The sequence below is a fragment of the Epinephelus fuscoguttatus genome, linkage group LG1, assembly GCF_011397635.1.
Source record: "Epinephelus fuscoguttatus linkage group LG1, E.fuscoguttatus.final_Chr_v1".
Lineage (NCBI taxonomy): Eukaryota > Metazoa > Chordata > Actinopteri > Perciformes > Serranidae > Epinephelus > Epinephelus fuscoguttatus.
In genome coordinates, this window is record NC_064752.1 from 21,805,992 (window position 1) to 21,824,307 (window position 18,316).

General features: G+C 39.6%; 1 protein-coding gene across 4 annotated transcripts in view; it reads right to left on the reverse strand.

Moving 5' to 3' along the window:
- kcnab2a (potassium voltage-gated channel subfamily A regulatory beta subunit 2a) overlaps positions 1-18,316 on the reverse strand; it is a 120,641-nt gene that overhangs the window by 56,833 nt on the left and 45,492 nt on the right. For 3 of the 4 annotated variants that reach the window (XM_049583156.1, XM_049583164.1, XM_049583147.1), the window contains 2 exons: positions 17,978-18,148; positions 14,942-14,983 (listed from right to left, as the gene is read on the reverse strand). In XM_049583156.1, the coding sequence (XP_049439113.1) occupies positions 14,942-14,983; positions 17,978-18,054 (119 nt within the window). In that variant the 5' untranslated portion in view covers positions 18,055-18,148. The remainder of the gene's footprint in view (positions 1-14,941; positions 14,984-17,977; positions 18,149-18,316) is intronic. The other variant, XM_049583172.1, reaches the window with a different exon arrangement.

Below are 18,316 nucleotides of genomic sequence, written 5' to 3' on the forward strand. Positions count from 1 at the left end.
TCTCTGATACTTACCAGTCTAGATTGATAAACAGCACTACTGATAAACCAGAAAAGGGATTTTGGGGTGAACTGTCCTTCAAATTTTGGGAAACGCAACAAAGGGCTTGTGTTGTCAGATATCAGTTATAATTATAAGAGTGACAGGAAGGAGCAGCACTTGAGAGACCTTCTATTTCTCAAGAATTTACTTGAAACATGTCAAACAAAAGCAACAGCAACAACTTGTGTGACAAGGCTGAGCCCTCTGTGAAGATCATGCCTGCGCCTCTTGACATAAATCAGAGACATAAAAGTAAAAACTGTGGTGTAATACAAGTTATACAACCACATACAAAGCCTTACAAATGAGACAGTTGGAACATTGTAAATCAGAAGTAACCAATGATGACATCATTTCAAGTTATAATCCTCTTATAACATAATTCAAGGCAAAATTATGCACATGGCCAATTCGGGAATCTAAAAACGATGTACTGACTCTTGAACTGTGATTGTGAGGACATCTTGCTGGGCTGCCATAAATAAGAGACTTGAATTGAAATACAACAACAACAAAAACAAAACAGAATTGTGTAATCTCTGGCATTCCCACCTCTTGTGCCCACACACAATTTCTGACTAGAACATTTTGACAGGCTGTCAGACTAGGCCAGACACAGACAGCTCAAAGAGGAACTGGGGAGATCGCCACTGGAAAACTAAATCTATATCACTCCAAATACCTAAACATCATCTCCCACTCCTGCCAAAGATAAAGCACACACATTTCTGCAGTTAACATCAATGTAGTAAGACTGCGAGGCGGTGGGCTTGAGGTAAAATAGTAGATTAACAGGTTAGGCTGCAGCCCGTTCAGCTGTATCCAGCTGCAGCTTTGGATATGACTCTGCTGCTAAATTTAGCTCTGGAGTAGGGGATCGCCTGAAGAAAAACGTCACAGTCACTGACACACATGCTGCTGCAGTGCTGCCGAGACTGAGAAAAACATAGTTTACAGTTTAGAGTGGCTCGCTGCAGATTTATGTCCTCACCAAGAGGTTTGTGTGTGTGTGTGTGTGTGTGTGTCTAGCAGTGAGAAATATGTGAAAGAGATCAGTCAAGGGTGTGTAAGAGTACGAAAGACACAAATGTTAGGACGTTAAAAAAAACATGTCTGAATGATGCATTGAGGCAGGAGCAGTGAACTAACAAGAAACATTCCTCCCTGCTGCCACCTGGTGACACGGCTGCCATCCTACATGGCCTTAGTCATCTTCAGGTCTAGTTTCAATACCAAGCTAAGCTGAAAAGAAAGTGATAAATATTAACTATTTGGCCAAGATGTTCAGCAGTGTAGGAGTGCAAAGAATGATGCACTCATTGTGCTCAGTGAATACATGATGGCAATGAGTGCAGTGGGAGGCATTTAGAAAGTGCATCCACTGCTAACATGGAACATCTCCACCATCTAGTGGAGATCAGCAGTTATTAACAGAGGACTGCTGAAAGAGGATGTAACAGTGTACATTCTTTGAGTTGAAAATTTATTAACAGACATGTTCAAAGATAACTATGTATTTGCTGTGTTTAGTTTTTCTATTTATATCTAAAAATCTCATTATGTACATATTTTGTACATAACCCTACAACACGATCAAAATATCAATACCTAGGTATGTGGTTGATAATATCATGATATCTGATTTTCTCCATATCTCCCAGTCCAAGTTGCCCCTTCTCTGACTTTATCTGTGACTAAATTTTGGTTCTGGTCTGTCAGTTGGACAAAATATTGTGATTGTTAATGGCATATTTTTAACATTTTTTTGGACTAAAACCATTGGCAGATTAAACCATAATGAAACTAATCATTAGTTACAGCCCTAACCTTCACTGATCAGCAGTTTTCTGGATTCACAATAAATCAAATGACTTAATTATAAAGGTCATAGTGCTAAAATCACAAAATTAACAACCACTGGAGCACTAAAATGCTTTAGTGCCTCTTTTTGAAGCCAACTATTTTGGTTTTGCAGTAGCGCAGCACGATGAGGGAAATATGTGCTAACATTGTTGAATATGATAATAATGATATTACTTGTGATAAATAAACAGATACTGAAGTGTATTCTGCTTTAAGTGTACTTCTTAAATTCAACAAATTGCTTGTTGAATTTAACAGAAAATGATAGAAAATGATTTTCAACATCTGACTATCAAACAAATCGAACACTAACCTGAATTCAAAATGCACCAATAACATAGAAAATAATAGTTAAATTTAAAGTGCAGTTTTTTACTGATACTCTTTTAACTAACTCAAAAAATCCCTGAGTGCAATATCGCAGTCTGTCCTAATGTGTTTATCACACAAGTAGACATTGCGATGGTGGACTCCCATTTTGAGGCCTCAAGTCTGGCATTACAGCTGTTGCCATCTTGGTTTTTTGGAGCCACAAGTAACCATATTTGGGTGAGAGGCTGGCACTTTGGAGGAGCGAGGGGTGGATGTGACTAAGAGGCCGAGGACATCATCAGCAGACAGCCTATCACTCAAAGTGGCACCCCATAATCATGTGTAACTTTAGCCTTAATAAAATATACAGTTGTCATGAAGGGTAAAATTAATAACATTTTTTGTACCAGGCTGTAAACATTTATTTCTGCTGTAAATTTCGTATTTTCACATGAGAGTCTAAGGTGATGTCTATTGACTCACTTCTGGAGCCAGCCTCAAGTGGCCGTTCAAAGAACTGCAGCTTTTGGCACTTGCGTGTTGCCTTCATTTCTTAGCCCCGGAGGTTTCTACTTAGATATACAGTACAGGCCAAAAGTTTGGACACACCTTCTCATTCAATGCGTTTTCTTTATTTTCATGACTATTTACATTGTAGATTCTCACTGAAGGCATCAAAACTATGAATGAACACATGTGGAGTTATGTACTTAACAAAAAAAGGTGAAATAACTGAAAACATGTTTTATATTCTAGTTTCTTCAAAATAGCCACCCTTTGCTCTGATTACTGCTTTGCACACTCTTGGCATTCTCTCCATGAGCTTCAAGAGGTAGTCACCTGAAATGGTTTCCACTTCACAGGTGTGCCTTATCAGGGTTAATTAGTGGAATTTCTTGCTTTATCAATGGGGTTGGGACCATCAGTTGTGTTGTGCAGAAGTCAGGTTAATACACAGCCGACAGCCCTATTGGACAACTGTTAAAATTCATATTATGGCAAGAACCAATCAGCTAACTAAAGAAAAACGAGTGGCCATCATTACTTTAAGAAATGAAGGTCAGTCAGTCCGGAAAATTGCAAAAACTTTAAATGTGTCCCCAAGTGGAGTCGCAAAAACCATCAAGCGCTACAACGAAACTGGCACACATGAGGACCGACCCAGGAAAGGAAGACCAAGAGTCACCTCTGCTTCTGAGGATAAGTTCATCTGCGCGAGACTGCGCGAATCAGGCCTTCATGGTCAAATAGCTGCTAGGAAACCACTGCTAAGGAGAGGCAACAAGCAGACGAGATTTGTTTGGGCCAAGAAACACAAGGAATGGACATTAGACCAGTGGAAATCTGTGCTTTGTTCTGATGAGTCTAAATTTGAGATCTTTGGTTCCAACCGCCGTGTCTTTGTGAGACGCAGAAAAGGTGAACGGATGGATTCCACATGCCTGGTTCCCACTGTGAAGCATGGAGGAGGAGGTGTGATGGTGCGGGGGTGTTTTGCTGGTGACACTGTTGGGGATTTATTCAAAATTGAAGGCACACTGAACCAGCATGGCTACCACAGCATCCTGCAGCGACATGCCATCCCATCCGGTTTGCGTTTAGTTGGACGATCATTTATTTTTCAACAGGACAATGACCCCAAACACACCTCCAGGCTGTGTAAGGGCTATTTGACCAAGAAGGAGAGTGATGGAGTGCTGCGGCAGATGACCTGGCCTCCACAGTCACCGGACCTGAACCCAATCGAGATGGTTTGGGGTGAGCTGGACCGCAGAGTGAAGGCAAAGGGGCCAACAAGTGCTAAACACCTCTGGGAACTCCTTCAAGACTGTTGGAAAACCATTTCAGGTGACTACCTCTTGAAGCTCATGGAGAGAATGCCAAGAGTGTGCAAAGCAGTAATCAGAGCAAAGGGTGGCTATTTTGAAGAAACTAGAATATAAAACATGTTTTCAGTTATTTCACCTTTTTTTGTTAAGTACATAACTCCACATGTGTTCATTCATAGTTTTGATGCCTTCAGTGAGAATCTACAATGTAAATAGTCATGAAAATAAAGAAAACGCATTGAATGAGAAGGTGTGTCCAAACTTTTGGCCTGTACTGTAAATATCGTGCAAGCTTATTTCACAGCCCACAAAAGGTACTGTGTTTTTTTTCTTGAGGAGTAAACATAATCGCTATCAGAGGTAAGACCTGATGGAGTCCTACTGAGCTGAAAAAAGCTATATGTTTATTAATTTCACAGCAGTTGTAGTAAATAGTCATGTCATTTTTCAAAGTTGCTAAGGAAATACTCATTTTAAAATGTTGTGGTTGAGACACAGTGGAAAACAATATTATTCATTGAATTTATCAAAAACCTAGAAAGCGTACCAGTACTTACGCAGTATTCCTGCCTTTTAGGAAAACAAGAAGTATGACAGAAGTCCTTAAAATAAGGCCAACTGCTTTTATGCGTGATTAAGTGATATATTTGTAGAAATCTGATGGAAGTGACAAAAATCTGGGACACGTCTTTAGAGGGCCAACATTTTCACAAAAAAAAAAAAAAAAAAAATTAAACATAATTGTAGCAGTACATTGTTACATTGATGTTTTTAGATTTCAAAGTTTCTGGCACAGGGCAAGTTTAAAGTTTAAAAAGAAGAGGCAGATCAAAATATTTTATGAATCTCCTTTTCATGCACATAAACCCTTTAAAATGATGTTTCATCCCAGAATAGAAATTAATGTGTTTTTTTTGGTCCCACTTCTCAAGAATGGGTAACATGAAGCTGAAAAACACTTTTTTAAAATTTAAAGGATCCAAGATATAAAGTGACTGCCTGCACATCAAAGCTTTTAACATTACAGGAGGGGCATACTATACGTTGATGTACAGTTATGGTCAAAAGTAGCGTTGCATGTATGAATGTCTAAGTGGAGGTCATTACCATGTCCATTAGTGTTAAGTCACTCCAGAAATCTATACTGCCCCAGTCCAACCTCCATACAGCTAAAACAGGAGACACAAGGCTTCCCATCTTGCCTCACTGAACTCAAGCTGGCTCCTTTACCCGCTGCCTGGCTCTTTCAGTCGCAGGACATGGACACTGGGGAAAGTTTTCCGGTGTCCAAATGGTCCTGCTGAGTGGGAGTATTTAGTTTCAAGGGTGACATAATGGAAGTAGAGTAATCCTTTTTGCTTAATTTGAATTACACAATATTTACAACCTTAAACCACATGATCGGGGTTATTTTTAACACCACTACTACTCATTTTCTTTTAAAGATATGTTGATTATACTCAGGGAAAATGAATCTTGTGTTTTTCTAGTGGTGTAAAACAATATCCCCCCTTATGAAAGCTCTGCCTACGTGTGCAGAGTATTGAGCAAGCCAGAGAGTTGTAAAGCAGAGAGGACGACTATGATATTACTTTTTTGCTTGTGTTTGTTGGAAAAGGTGATGGCAATGTTAAGAATGGCTAAATGGAGCTTAGTAGCAATGCTGGGCTGCCTTTCTGACCACACATGCCTGAAATAATGATGAGATTGAGCCAGAGGTCGCATGAACTGCTGACCCAATTGCAGCACTAATTACAGAATTGCGGGTGATCACGATACGAGAAACAGCGGATCCTGGCAGGACTTCCTCTGTTAGATGAGCTACTACTCCTGCGGTAAACAGACACCAATGGTTAAATACAACAAGAAATAAAAAGAAAAAACATGAATCAAACTTAAATTTATTGTCATCAATTAGGCTGAAGAGAGGAAAACCAGAGGTTTCCCATCAAAGATTAACAGCTTGAGTGTTACTGATACATAACCAGTATAGATGGTTACTGTACGAGGCTCTCTGAGGTTTGTAAGTAAAGAACCACACATGCTTTTTGCAATATTAAACTCTCTTTCTACACACAAGCTTGCACGCTAAGCTGCACCCAAGCCCGTCACGGGCCGGTGACTGAGCTTTACACAACAAGGAGGTAACTATGGCAGAGGACACATGCCAGCGCGGCGGTGACACACAACACTACCTGTAGACGACGGTAAAACGTGGTCACCCCAGACGTGGTAACAGCAGCCAGCCATACCTGCGTTCTAGTCACTGGTCTCAGTCAAAAACAACAGCAGCCATGCCTGTGATGAAAGCTATCCATGTCCATGACAATGACGACACCAGTTTAACAGGTTTTTATTAGCCAACACAACAGATGATCAGCCTCCTGCATGGGCTCGAGCCTTTGAACGGCATCAGTCCATAAAATAGGCTGTTTGCTTTGCCGTCACTGTGTTGATCACACAGATACAATCAGCAAATGTTTCAAATGACATCTCTTATTCTGCCTTGATGGTGGATTTCATTTTTCTTGTTAGTGCATCTGTAATAGGAGATAAATCATACAATAATTGTGACACACTGCCTTGATACAGCATCGATGACAATGAGACAATATTTTATGTATGACTGTGAGAACCATGTGTCTCCAAAACATTAACTTTTTATGAGCTAAGAAAAACAGCCTTGTTTTCACCTTTTGTGACGACACATTTTTAAATAAAGAAATTACATTATAAATTGTTTAATGGCTGAATCTTCTCAGTCCATGAAGGAATACTTTATCTGAAAAATTCTAGATCACCAAATTTACAAATACATGGTGCTGACTTGCCAAGAGGGCATATGGTGTTAATCATCCTTACAACATCTAACCAAGTTCAGAAAAAACTACACCTCTGACCAAGCCATTATTTAAACCTGTATTACAATGTTATGACAGCCAAAATGACACTTACTATTTAACTGAATAGGATTATATGTCTATTATCAATATCTTCCAGTTGTGCACAAAGAAAAAAAATCACCTCTGTTCGTATTTGGTGGGCAGAATTCTCCATAAAGTGAGAAACAGAGAAGAAGGGAGACTCATTTCACAATCAAGGGGAAAAAGAAAACAAAGTCTGAGTGAGATTTTAAGGGGCCAGGTAACTCCTTACGGAGCAGTCTGTCCTTCCCATGTAGTTGGGCAAATATGCCACCGACCTAGATGATTAAAATAAAACCTGAGCCCCAGTACCTTAGCATGAGAGCAGTCTGACCAGAGGACAGAGCAAGACTGCACGGATATTTACAAAGACCAGACAAACATGCTTCTGACTGCGGACCTGTTTCTGATGACAGCATTTATCTAAATAAAATCAGCAAAGGTACAAAATTAATCATGAGACCCTCCTCAACAAAAACATCTGTTCAGCAGTAGTTTGAGTATCTGACCTCACTCAACTACAAAGCTGCTCTCACCTGCTGGTTCTCAGCCCCACCACTGCCAAAGTCTCAGGAGTGTCTGAGTCCCTGTAAAGCTCTTGCCCCTGTCTTACCTGTACTTCATGCCTGTCTGATAGGACACACACTCCTCCAGAGCCAGGCCATTCATCTTCAGGAAGTCTTCCATGTTCTTAATCTGAGCGGCGACTCTCTGTTCCCGGAGTCTCTGCAGCTCAGCCTGGTCAGGGGGCCTGGCCGGCGGCTGATTCAGCCCCTGGTCCGAGTGGTAGCGGTTGATCCCGCTCCGGATGCTCTCGCTGTATGACATAGACAGCATCTTGCCGCTGCCACTGCTGCTGCTCTTACGAACACCGCTGCTTGGCGCTGCCGGTTTGGGGATCTGCAGGTTGTCAGGAGGACAGTAACTGGACTTGCGCCTGCCAGGAGCCCCCCGGGGGCCTCCTGCGTACCCTCCCGCAAACATGCCCCCCCCACCCCCCTCCTTCTCCTCCTCCTTGTGATGCTAAGGCGACCCGTGCAGTGAGGATTAAGGTAGGGACATGGATGGAATGAGGAGCCGGCAGAGCGCAGCCACCTCCTTAAATAGCACCTGCTCCCATAAAAAAACAGCTCTCCTGCTTGGGGCAGCACACGGCCATGCATCCTGTAATCAGAGTCGCACAACATAGCCCAGCACCACCCTCCCCTGACAGGTATACAATGGCAGGGTTACACTGATAGGGAGCATTCAGGTGACTTGCTGGTGATTAAGGAGCAGGACCAGAGAGGGCACATGCTATCTACGAAGGGGAGGGATTCAAACATGCACCAAGCAAGAGGGGACGGCCTGGTCTCACTTCTGATTCTGGACTGGACTAACAGGGAGAGCCAAGAGACAAACTTTCTGAGAGAAGTCCACAATATAAGTGCCTCTCACAAAAGGCACAACCAGCCCGTCTGGACTGAAAGAAACACATGGACACCAGCGTTAAAAGAGTCCCCAAACAACCTCACAGTATGCACTTGTCATAGATCTTTAATGTAGAGTTTGGCTTTATTGCAGGCTCAGGAGTACAGGGCATTTATCCATTTAAAAGAATATTAGTTTCAACCATTAAGTCTTCCTTCTTCAGTTAAATATTAGCTTGTTTTTGCTTGAGTTATTTGAACCAAAAGACTTAACAACAGTTTCTTACCCTGGGCCATCACAACTCTGAACTCCCCTTCACCTCATAAACTGTCCTAACTTTCATTTCCAGTCTGGGTGACATTACATACATCAAGTGCAAACACAACAGCTGCCACTTATTACTGATTATTATCTATTTTATTCTTATTTAGTGGTGATGCGATGAACATATTTTTCTGGGTTGTCAGTTGTTTGTACCTTTTTACTTGCACTGTGTACAGTTGTAGCTTTTTGAATAATTAAATTCATTGTACTAATACAATGGCAATAAAGGAGTTCTATTCTGTTGTAGAACATTTAATATTCTGATCTACTGTGAGTGTTGTGCTGAATTTAATCTACAGAGGGCAGCACCCTGTCAGTTCCACCATCACTACAAAAAAAGCAACTTAATACTGAACAATACCAAACACTTGCAACAAAGCCACTTTCTTGGTGAGGACAATGTGACACATTGTAAAAGCTACTGTTAGTAACTTTTATCTTAAAAAAAAAAAATAAAAAAAAAATGGCCTTACAGTGTGTGAATGAAAATAACTAGCCAGAGCTGAGGAGTCTCTAACGCAGCTGTGAGTCATGTTAATCCCTCAGTGAACTGCATTTAAACTGTCAAACTAGGCAGCGCTGATCAAATATGAATCAAGATTGCGGTACTGAATTGCATATTTTAAACGTTTTCAGAAACATATTTTAATGTATTGTTTAGCTGTAAAATGAGAAGGTTTGTCCGGCCAGTGGGAGATGTCACAAAACTTCTCATTCCACAGCTAAACAGTACACTAAAATATGCTTCTGATTAACATTTGAAGTGAGAAACAGACAAGGCAGTAACAGACCTTGCTTCACATTTGATCAGTGCTGCCTAGTTTGATGGTTTGACCGCAGTTCACTGAGATATTGACATGATTGACAGCTGCGTCAGACTCCTCAGCTCAGATTGACTGTTGCTGAGCACGTTGTGGGCTAATCCTGGTGAATTCCATTAGAGGCAGTAGGGTGGGAGGAGGGACATTTTTTAAAAGAAACTTTCTTTTTTCAGAACGTAGTAACATTTTCAGCAAATAAGACACAAAGCTCTTTTCACAGAAGTTACCAACTGTGTCTTTAGTATACAATACTCAGGCCTGCAGACCAATGTTTTCTAAATACAAATGTCACTTCTTTAAAAACATAAAATTCAGAGAAAAGTGTGTCTGCATGAAAAATAAAATGGTTGGAGCCACTTATAAAAACATTAGTCTGGAAACAACAACAACAAAACAGATAAAAAACACATGCTGACACTACATTCCAGGATAATAATCTCTCTTCTTAGTTACATCACATTATAGCTTACTCCATATCCACGTTCATGAGTTTGAGATTGTGTGATTACAGCTAAAATATTCATTAAATATTAACAAAGGAAAGAATGATAAGACTTTCTGGCCTCGTATAATGAATCTAGGGCTGAACTAAAAACTATTTTATATATGTATGTATATATATATATATATATATATATATATATATATATATATGTGTGTGTGTGTGTGTGCTTGTGTGTGCCATGAATTAGAAAATAGCAATCCAGTATTATAGTAATTAATAATTGATTTTGATGCATATCAAATAAGTTCTCAGACAAGGACATTTGTCATCAGCCGTCCAGCACTACTGAAACTGGGACAGTTTGACCACACTTGACAGGCTCACAGATACACTAGCAAAATGTCAAAAAAATCAAGTGAATTATTCCAAAATTGATCAAAATGACGCCCAAAAAAGTCAATTGCCAGAGACAACAAAGGAAACTGGTCTATCACAAATCTACAATGAGCTTTGCAAAGCACCTGAAAACTGTCAGTAACAGCTAAGCCATCTTGTATAAATATTTCTTTTAGCTATTATGTCTTCTGTAACTGTGACCCGCATGCTAACAAACTAGATAGTTGTTTGACTTGTGTCCTCATCTCTGATTAATCCACCATCTCCGTTGAAGCTTCAATAAATCAGTTATTTTTCACTGAAGCTTCGACGCCCAAAAACTGGTATTTAGGACAGCCCTAAACAGATCAATCTAAAATTAAGTGTCAGATTTACACTAACTTTTCAAAATGGAAACTTAAATAATTTGCAATATAAACTAACTGCAACTAATCCTATAATCTATAATCTCAACAAGAATTATTTGTCGATCAGCTTGTCAAAGTAGAGTTCCTCCTTTATAACCACCTGCGAACCAGGAAATGATATTTTACTGCTGATTCAACACAAAGTACACTCTCTAAGCTGTATTGATTGTTTTAAAATCTATTGACCAGCACAACAGCACTTTCTTTGCCTCTATACAAAACAGTACACAGTTCCCCCAACACTGACATCAAATGTCCATTCAAAATTAAGACTATTAAGAACTAATAAACAATATTAAATCGCATCTGTTCCAAGTTCTAACACAGAAGAAGAAATAAGTCAAACCCGTTGACGGCTTCATGACATGACTTGGATCTCTCCCACAAATTCTCTATTAATCTCCCAAACAGCTGGTTTCCTCGCTCAGAGACAGAAGACATAAATAAAGGAGGAGACTTCAGGCGAGGCAGCATGCATCCACACCCTCACACACACACACACTCCTCATCACTCACACCAACCCCTTACACACAAAACATACACGCCAACAAACACACTCCTGATGTGGTCATGAATGCAAATCTTCCCTCAAACTCACCCGATTTCTTGGGGGTCGGCTCATGAGCGAGGTTGTTGGGTGCCAGTCTGCTCTTATAAACACACACTGCAGACAGTGATGAAGCAGGTCCACCCAAACTGGGAGTGTCTTACTAGGAAACGTCTAAACCAATTAGTGTATAAGAGAGTGCATCCCTTCCCTCCCCTCACCACTTGGACCATACTCTATCACCACGACCAACACCTCTCCTCCTCCCCTCCCTGTGAGATCTCGTGGAAGAAATCCATTTATGTCGTTTAGTGGCCCGTCTTGTTTCTGCTAACCGCAGCAAATAATATCAGCCCTGAATTATTCACCAAAGCTTTTTCACTAAAAGCCTCTGATTGTTGTTCCAGAGGAAAGAATACTAAGAGCCGGACAGTAATGAGGGCCTGAGTGTTGTGTGCACGTGAAACTCTCTCTCTCTCTCTCTCTCTCTCTCACTCTCTCTCACTCTCTCTCTCTCTCTCACTCACACACACACAAATGTACAGAGTATCAAGCAAACACGTACTGTACGTTTACACACAGACCAACAGACAGAAAAAAACAAACCACCAAGCATGTTCAAGTTCTCTCTAACCGAGGAATTACGAAACCCACATCGGTTAAGCACGCCTTGCTGCATCTCTCTGCAGCGCAGCCTTGCGTTCAGGTCAAGGTCAGAATCAGACTGAGTCACATAATAATGACTCTGACGAGCAACTGTGAGGCACCTGTATCAGCGCAGCTGCTCTGTACTGACCTTACTAACACAGAGGAAAGTATCCAATGTACTTAGATGAGAGTTCAAATTCATTTTATCATCATCTCTGACACATACTGAAACACTAATGGACACCTCTGTTCATCTGTATAATTCATACAAGTGTAAGTAATTACAGTCAAATAACAGCCACTGAATCATTTGGTACTACTAAGTAATCCATATCAACAATGCAGCTAACTTAAAACTGTGTATTTTTGGGGCTGTGTATTCACACACTGCCACTCCATGGTTGATCAACCAACCAGCCACATTAGGGGATAAACAAAGGAGGCATTTAAAAATCGTCATCAGCCCTTTCAGACAGAGCACGACAAACCCTTCTGAAACCCATTATTTCTGATGGCTTGTGCCGTACCACCACAGCTTTTTACTGTGTATGAGTGTGAATTAAAAACTGTGAATAGATAATCAAATGATTGCTACTTTTCATAGGAAAAATGTGTTTTAGTTGCTGTTTTGTTTTCTGTTTTTTTTCTGAACCAAGGCATACAGGGTTCTTACACATTTTCATGGACAAAATTTCAAAACTTTTCCATGACTTAAAAAACCATTATACTTTTTTTTCTTGTCTTGCTTGCCATGTGCTTTTCCACACAACATTTTCGAGCAATGCACACATAATGAACATGATCTGGACCCAGGCAAATGGCATAAAATGGATGGATAACCTATTCATTAAATTCAAATTCTTTAGTTAATTTAAATTTCTGTTACAATTGACACTTGCCTTTCATAAGACAATGAGAAAACGAGACTTGAATTATACTACATGAGTTGTGTGAGAGTTTGTAAAAGGATGTTTTGATACAGTTTTGCTGTTGTAAAACATGAACACCATTTATCTTAATTCTTGAAGAATGTTCGCCTTTTTTGGATTCTCCATTTACCTTGGAGGCATGCCAGAAAACAAAGTTTTCTTCATGAATTCAACGTAACATGTAGTGAGTAATTCATATACAAATGGTCACTATGCTAGTACTCTTATTAGACTTTTCAAACCTGCAGATACCCTTCTCTCTGCACTACTCAGACAACAGTTCAGTTTTCATCTTACTATTTAAGTTCCAACCCACCTGAACACTACAGGTGTTTCCTACTAACAGAGTTTGCTATATATCGACTTGATGAGCAAAACCAAACCTTAATTGGAGAGGTAAAACTTCATTTAGTAAAACCATACTTTTTCTTAATATCAGTTGCGTAAAAAAGTAATTTAAAGAAAATTACACACAGTAATTTATGTAGCTGGTATGACCTAGTTCAAGTCTCAAAGTCAAGTTGTGGCTTTTATAGTGGACATTTTACTACTTATAAAATATGTTTTTTAACCTAAATCTGCAAGCTAAAGAGGCTGAAATATGAACCAAAAGAACGCTAACCTGCATATATGCAGGGATGCATTAAATGCATTACATTATCTTTCCCTAACCATATACATTAGACATACAGAGGTCAGAAGTCAACGACCTTCATCAATGGAAAGCACTCAGTCCCCCAAAAACTATAAAACACTTTAACAATAGCCAGAGCCGGAAACACTTCACTAAAAGCATTGATAGCACAGAATCATAAAGACAAAGATAAAATGGATCCGAACAGATACAGACGCACAGAACAGTACCGATCTACAGCTCATGCTGGAGAATAAAGTAATACAGAATAAGATAAAATAGAAAACATCATAAGTACTAGATGGAGTTGAGACAAAGCAGTGCCAAATCTAAATACTGTCAACATGACTGTAGACTTGAACTCTACTCAGAGTTCATTTGCATCCCGGTAAGCAGAAGTAAGTGTGCTACTCATCATGCACTTGGTGCGTTACAATGTTGAGATGACTAAAAAGAATAAAACTTCCCTTCCCAGTATTAGCCCGTTATGCTATCAGAGTGATGGACAGACAGAGATGGGGGGCTTCATCGATCCCCCTTACCTACTGTAGGCCAGGGAAGCAGCTGGTGGGACGGTTTGCACTTTAAAAGGACAGAAATGTGTAAGGCGCCAACATAAAAATTCGATCGTGAGCTCATTACAAGCACATTCACGTAGTCAGGAGTTTTTATAACTGGATCAGCAGAATAAGGCCTGGTACCAGACCATAAAACATGATCCTACTCTAAAGCAGCAAAAACAGACCATCTAAAAAGGCACACTACAGGATGAGTGAGTACCAGAAACCCTACTCTGAGGGAACATCGTCTCACCCCCAACACGGGCAGATCAAGTTCAACTCCCATGAGGTCAAAAAGGATTACAGTTTAATATAGAAATGATGAATAAAGGAAACGACAATCTGCCTAATCATGCCGAAGTGAGAGACATGTCAAAAAAAGTGTCTGCAAATCAGTTCTGAAAGGAGCTCCTTAGTCACATGTTGAAGTCTGAGGGTGTATCAAGTGTCACTGCTGAGAAACAAAATGACAAAAAAATAAAAAAAAATTTAAAAACGCAGGCAGTTGTTGTCGATTCAAAGGTTTTAAGAGCAACCTTGCAACAAAATCCATCATCACCCCTATCAGGTTTAAGCTGCATAGTGCATTGCCAGCTAAACAGTAGATGATAAGTGTTATCTGTGCTGCAGAGGTTTACTAATGGATGTATGGTTTTAAATGACAGAACAGCAAGTCTCTACAGCAAGGTTATTATAGTGAAATAAAATTAATATATAACACAAAATGTTATAAAATACATCACACACACAAACAGAAAAACACACATACTTCACTAAAAAAAAAAAAAAAAAAAAAAACACGGCTTAGCGACAACAAACAGTGATTGTCAGATGCAGACAGACAGGTACCTGTAGAACTGCAGCTGTCGTTTGGGGCTCCCATAACGAGCGCTGAAGACGTCAGGGGAAAGGAGGAAAAAGGAAAGCTTTGGTTAATATGAGCAGGAAAAGGAAGAAGTTAGTAGCAGGGAAACTTTGATATGGACACTAAGGTCACATAAGATGTTGACTGTCAGCTAAAGATGCTACAAAATGTGGAAGCAGGAGGAAATAGAAAGTACAGCTTTGTAAATGACACAGATATAGAGTATTAAAAAGAGGATTCACATAGCCTTGTTTGTTAAAAATGTTCTCTGGATTAAGTTATACATGCTGGAAATGTCTGAGGAACACGACATGACATTTATGTCACAAAAATACTGATAACACTACATGAAAAGTGCAGTTATTTGAGTGTCTGATCATTTGTGAATATTAGAAGTCAGGATTCAGTCACGGTTTGGTGTGAGTTTGGTGCAGTAAGAAAAAAAAGAATGCATAAGGATCCATTTCTTGTCATTCAGTTTGAACAGACTGGTGTCAAAGACAGACAAAATCTTCTTACTGCTACTGGTAACTGAGGTGGCATTGTGCCCACTGGCAACTTTGGCAAACTATTATCATTATAAAAATTAGGAATATTTCAAACACTTCTGCATTTCACTGTACAAACACTTTCCCAAAAGGCAACAGGTCACAACAGGCTATAAGACCAAAAAGCATCTCCTTCGCAAGGTAACTAACAATACAAAATCAAAAAACTGGTAAAACAAATATATATATAAAACATTAGGAGGTGTTTCAGTTGGTTCCAATTTGGCTTATTTAGACATTCAAACATTTATCACCCTAACATTTATCATCCTGGTGACTGGCATACTTGGGCGATGACAGAATGTGCATTAGCATGCTGGATTTGTTTCCATCCATAGACCTTACAACAATGAAACAATGAAGACACATCGTCCTTGTGTTATGGAAAAACTTTCTCCATGTTGCTGACCAGAAACCTGCAGGTGTGTCTTCCAGCTCTGCCTTTTCATTTGCACTCACCACAGTGTCATTGAGTCATGCCAATCTGCTTGATGTGCTAACCTTAATACCCTTTGCTAATGGTAGGCAGATAAAACTTTCCAGGTAGAATTTGCCCTCACGAACTTTGGTTTCACATTGCATATGTACTGCATGCACCAAACCGTGGCCCCCTGTACTGTGATGATTATGTCAGAATACACACACCATAATGGCCCTAGTAAATATCCCAAAAAATCTTAACACACATTTCTTGACTTCACAAACAAATGAACAAACCTGCATCTTAATAACATCCAGGTACCTGATCTTATAGTCTCTACTCTGAATGCATGTTTTATACTCACAACAAACTAGGAGGGGTCAAATTGATTAAAAAAAAAATCAAAATATTTCAAGATATTGTTACATATACATTAATTTTATTCATTTTAGTGATTGTCTGTGAAGTACAGACAAGTACAAGCCAAACAGCACTCCTTTCACTGACTTGAAATAAGTGTATGACAACATTATATTTGAGTTCATTAAACACAAGAAAGAAACTTTTTTTGGTCATAGTTAATCAAACAAATTTCAAGCACACTGTACAGTTTTTAACTATAACAACAGGATTCAAATAGAATTGACATTAGACTATAAATCACTTATCTTGGCAAAGCAGTAGGTCCACCTTTAACCTGCACCTCTGAGGAATCTGTGTTATGCAATACACTACGGCAACCATTACCTAGTTCTGTTTGTTTCACATGGAGTGCTTTCCTCAAATAACTTTAAAAGAAGTGTCAATAAATGTGCACTATATAACTGATGTTTCATTTAATCCAACACAAGCTAATGCAAAATTCCAAGAGTTAAACAAAGAGTCAACACTGATAAAACACTATCTACAACACAGAAGAGTGAATAAGGCCTCCATACCCTTAGTTGTCCCCAGGTTTCTCTAATGTGTTTTAAAACGTCAAGTCGAACATCAAAAAGGCAGCAACACTCCACACTACTCAATGTTTGATGATGTTACCTTTGAAAAAAGTAGCCAAGCATTTCAAGCTTTTATCTTAACTGAAAAGATGTGCAGTGACTTTGAGAAAAATGTGCGGAAAAGCAGTAGATCAAAAGTAGTATAGTGAAATTATGAATGGTGCTCGTGCTGGTGACAGGCTGCTATACTGTGTCCCACATCTTCCCAGTGGAGGCAAATCAAAATGTCATGTAAAAATCTCATCCACCTTTATTGTTATGTTACTCAAGTCTATAAAAGCCAAGAGCTGTCCAATAGCTTTAGTAGGTCTGTATATTTAGGTAAGTACCATAAAACGTATAGCTGACAGCCACTGCACCCCATCTGGTCATAATGGAGCAATGTGAAACAGAGTCATAAAGCTGCTTGAGAAGAAGAGTGGCACAGATGCTCTTTTAAGATGATGAGTCTCTAACGCCACATGCTGGTGAAACATCAGAGTGCAGGGGAATCTGTACAAATTAGGCATGGCTGTTCATACTGCGGCTTCCACCAAGCAAACACAACATCGATGACGATTATGGTTAAACCTCCACAGAATAAACATAAATCACAATGTCCTCAACAGGGATGTGAGCAATTGCAAGTGTGTATGTGTCACAGAAACTCAACACAGTTTGTGTACTTATACTTGGTTGCACTTCAGTCATTCTTACACAGTCTGTTTGGCTTGTTTTGTTAAGATCACAACACACTTCATACATTTTTTTTCTCCTTGTAATAACTGACTTAACATTTTGCTGCAAGGTTTTAGGTAATAATTAGAATAACTATGAGACACTGAACACACCAGTTTTGGTTTTGCACAGTATGGCAACCATTTCTTTTTTTCTGTCGATACAGTCAGTGTATTAATGATCATACACAGCAATATGTTAGTATGTAATACGTGTAATGTATTAGCTTATTAAATAAACTCCTATAAATTATTTATTAGAGATACTTTTATCTTAATTTATAATCCAAATAGTCCGAGTGTTGTGACTGTCTGCAGTGTACACCAATCAACTCACCTGTAGATCATGCCCGGTGAGCCAGTCTGTCGGAGGGAGAGGCGAGCAGGGGAGTCTGTGGTAGATTCAGGATACATGGAGGCAGGTGGGAGGGGGTGTGGCCAGCCTGCCGGGGGTGGTGTTCTTTCACCGGGACCACAGGGTACTGCAGTTTATCACCAATCAGGGACTCTGGAGACGAGAGAAAGCACACTTGTGTCAGTTGGTGGTTGACACAAACACTTCGGTAACTAAACTGCTAATTTTTTACAAAAAAAAAAACAAACAAAAAAAACAAAACAAACAAAAGCAAAATAACATGAAATACAAAAGGCCTTTCCTTTCAGTCTGGCCGTCACT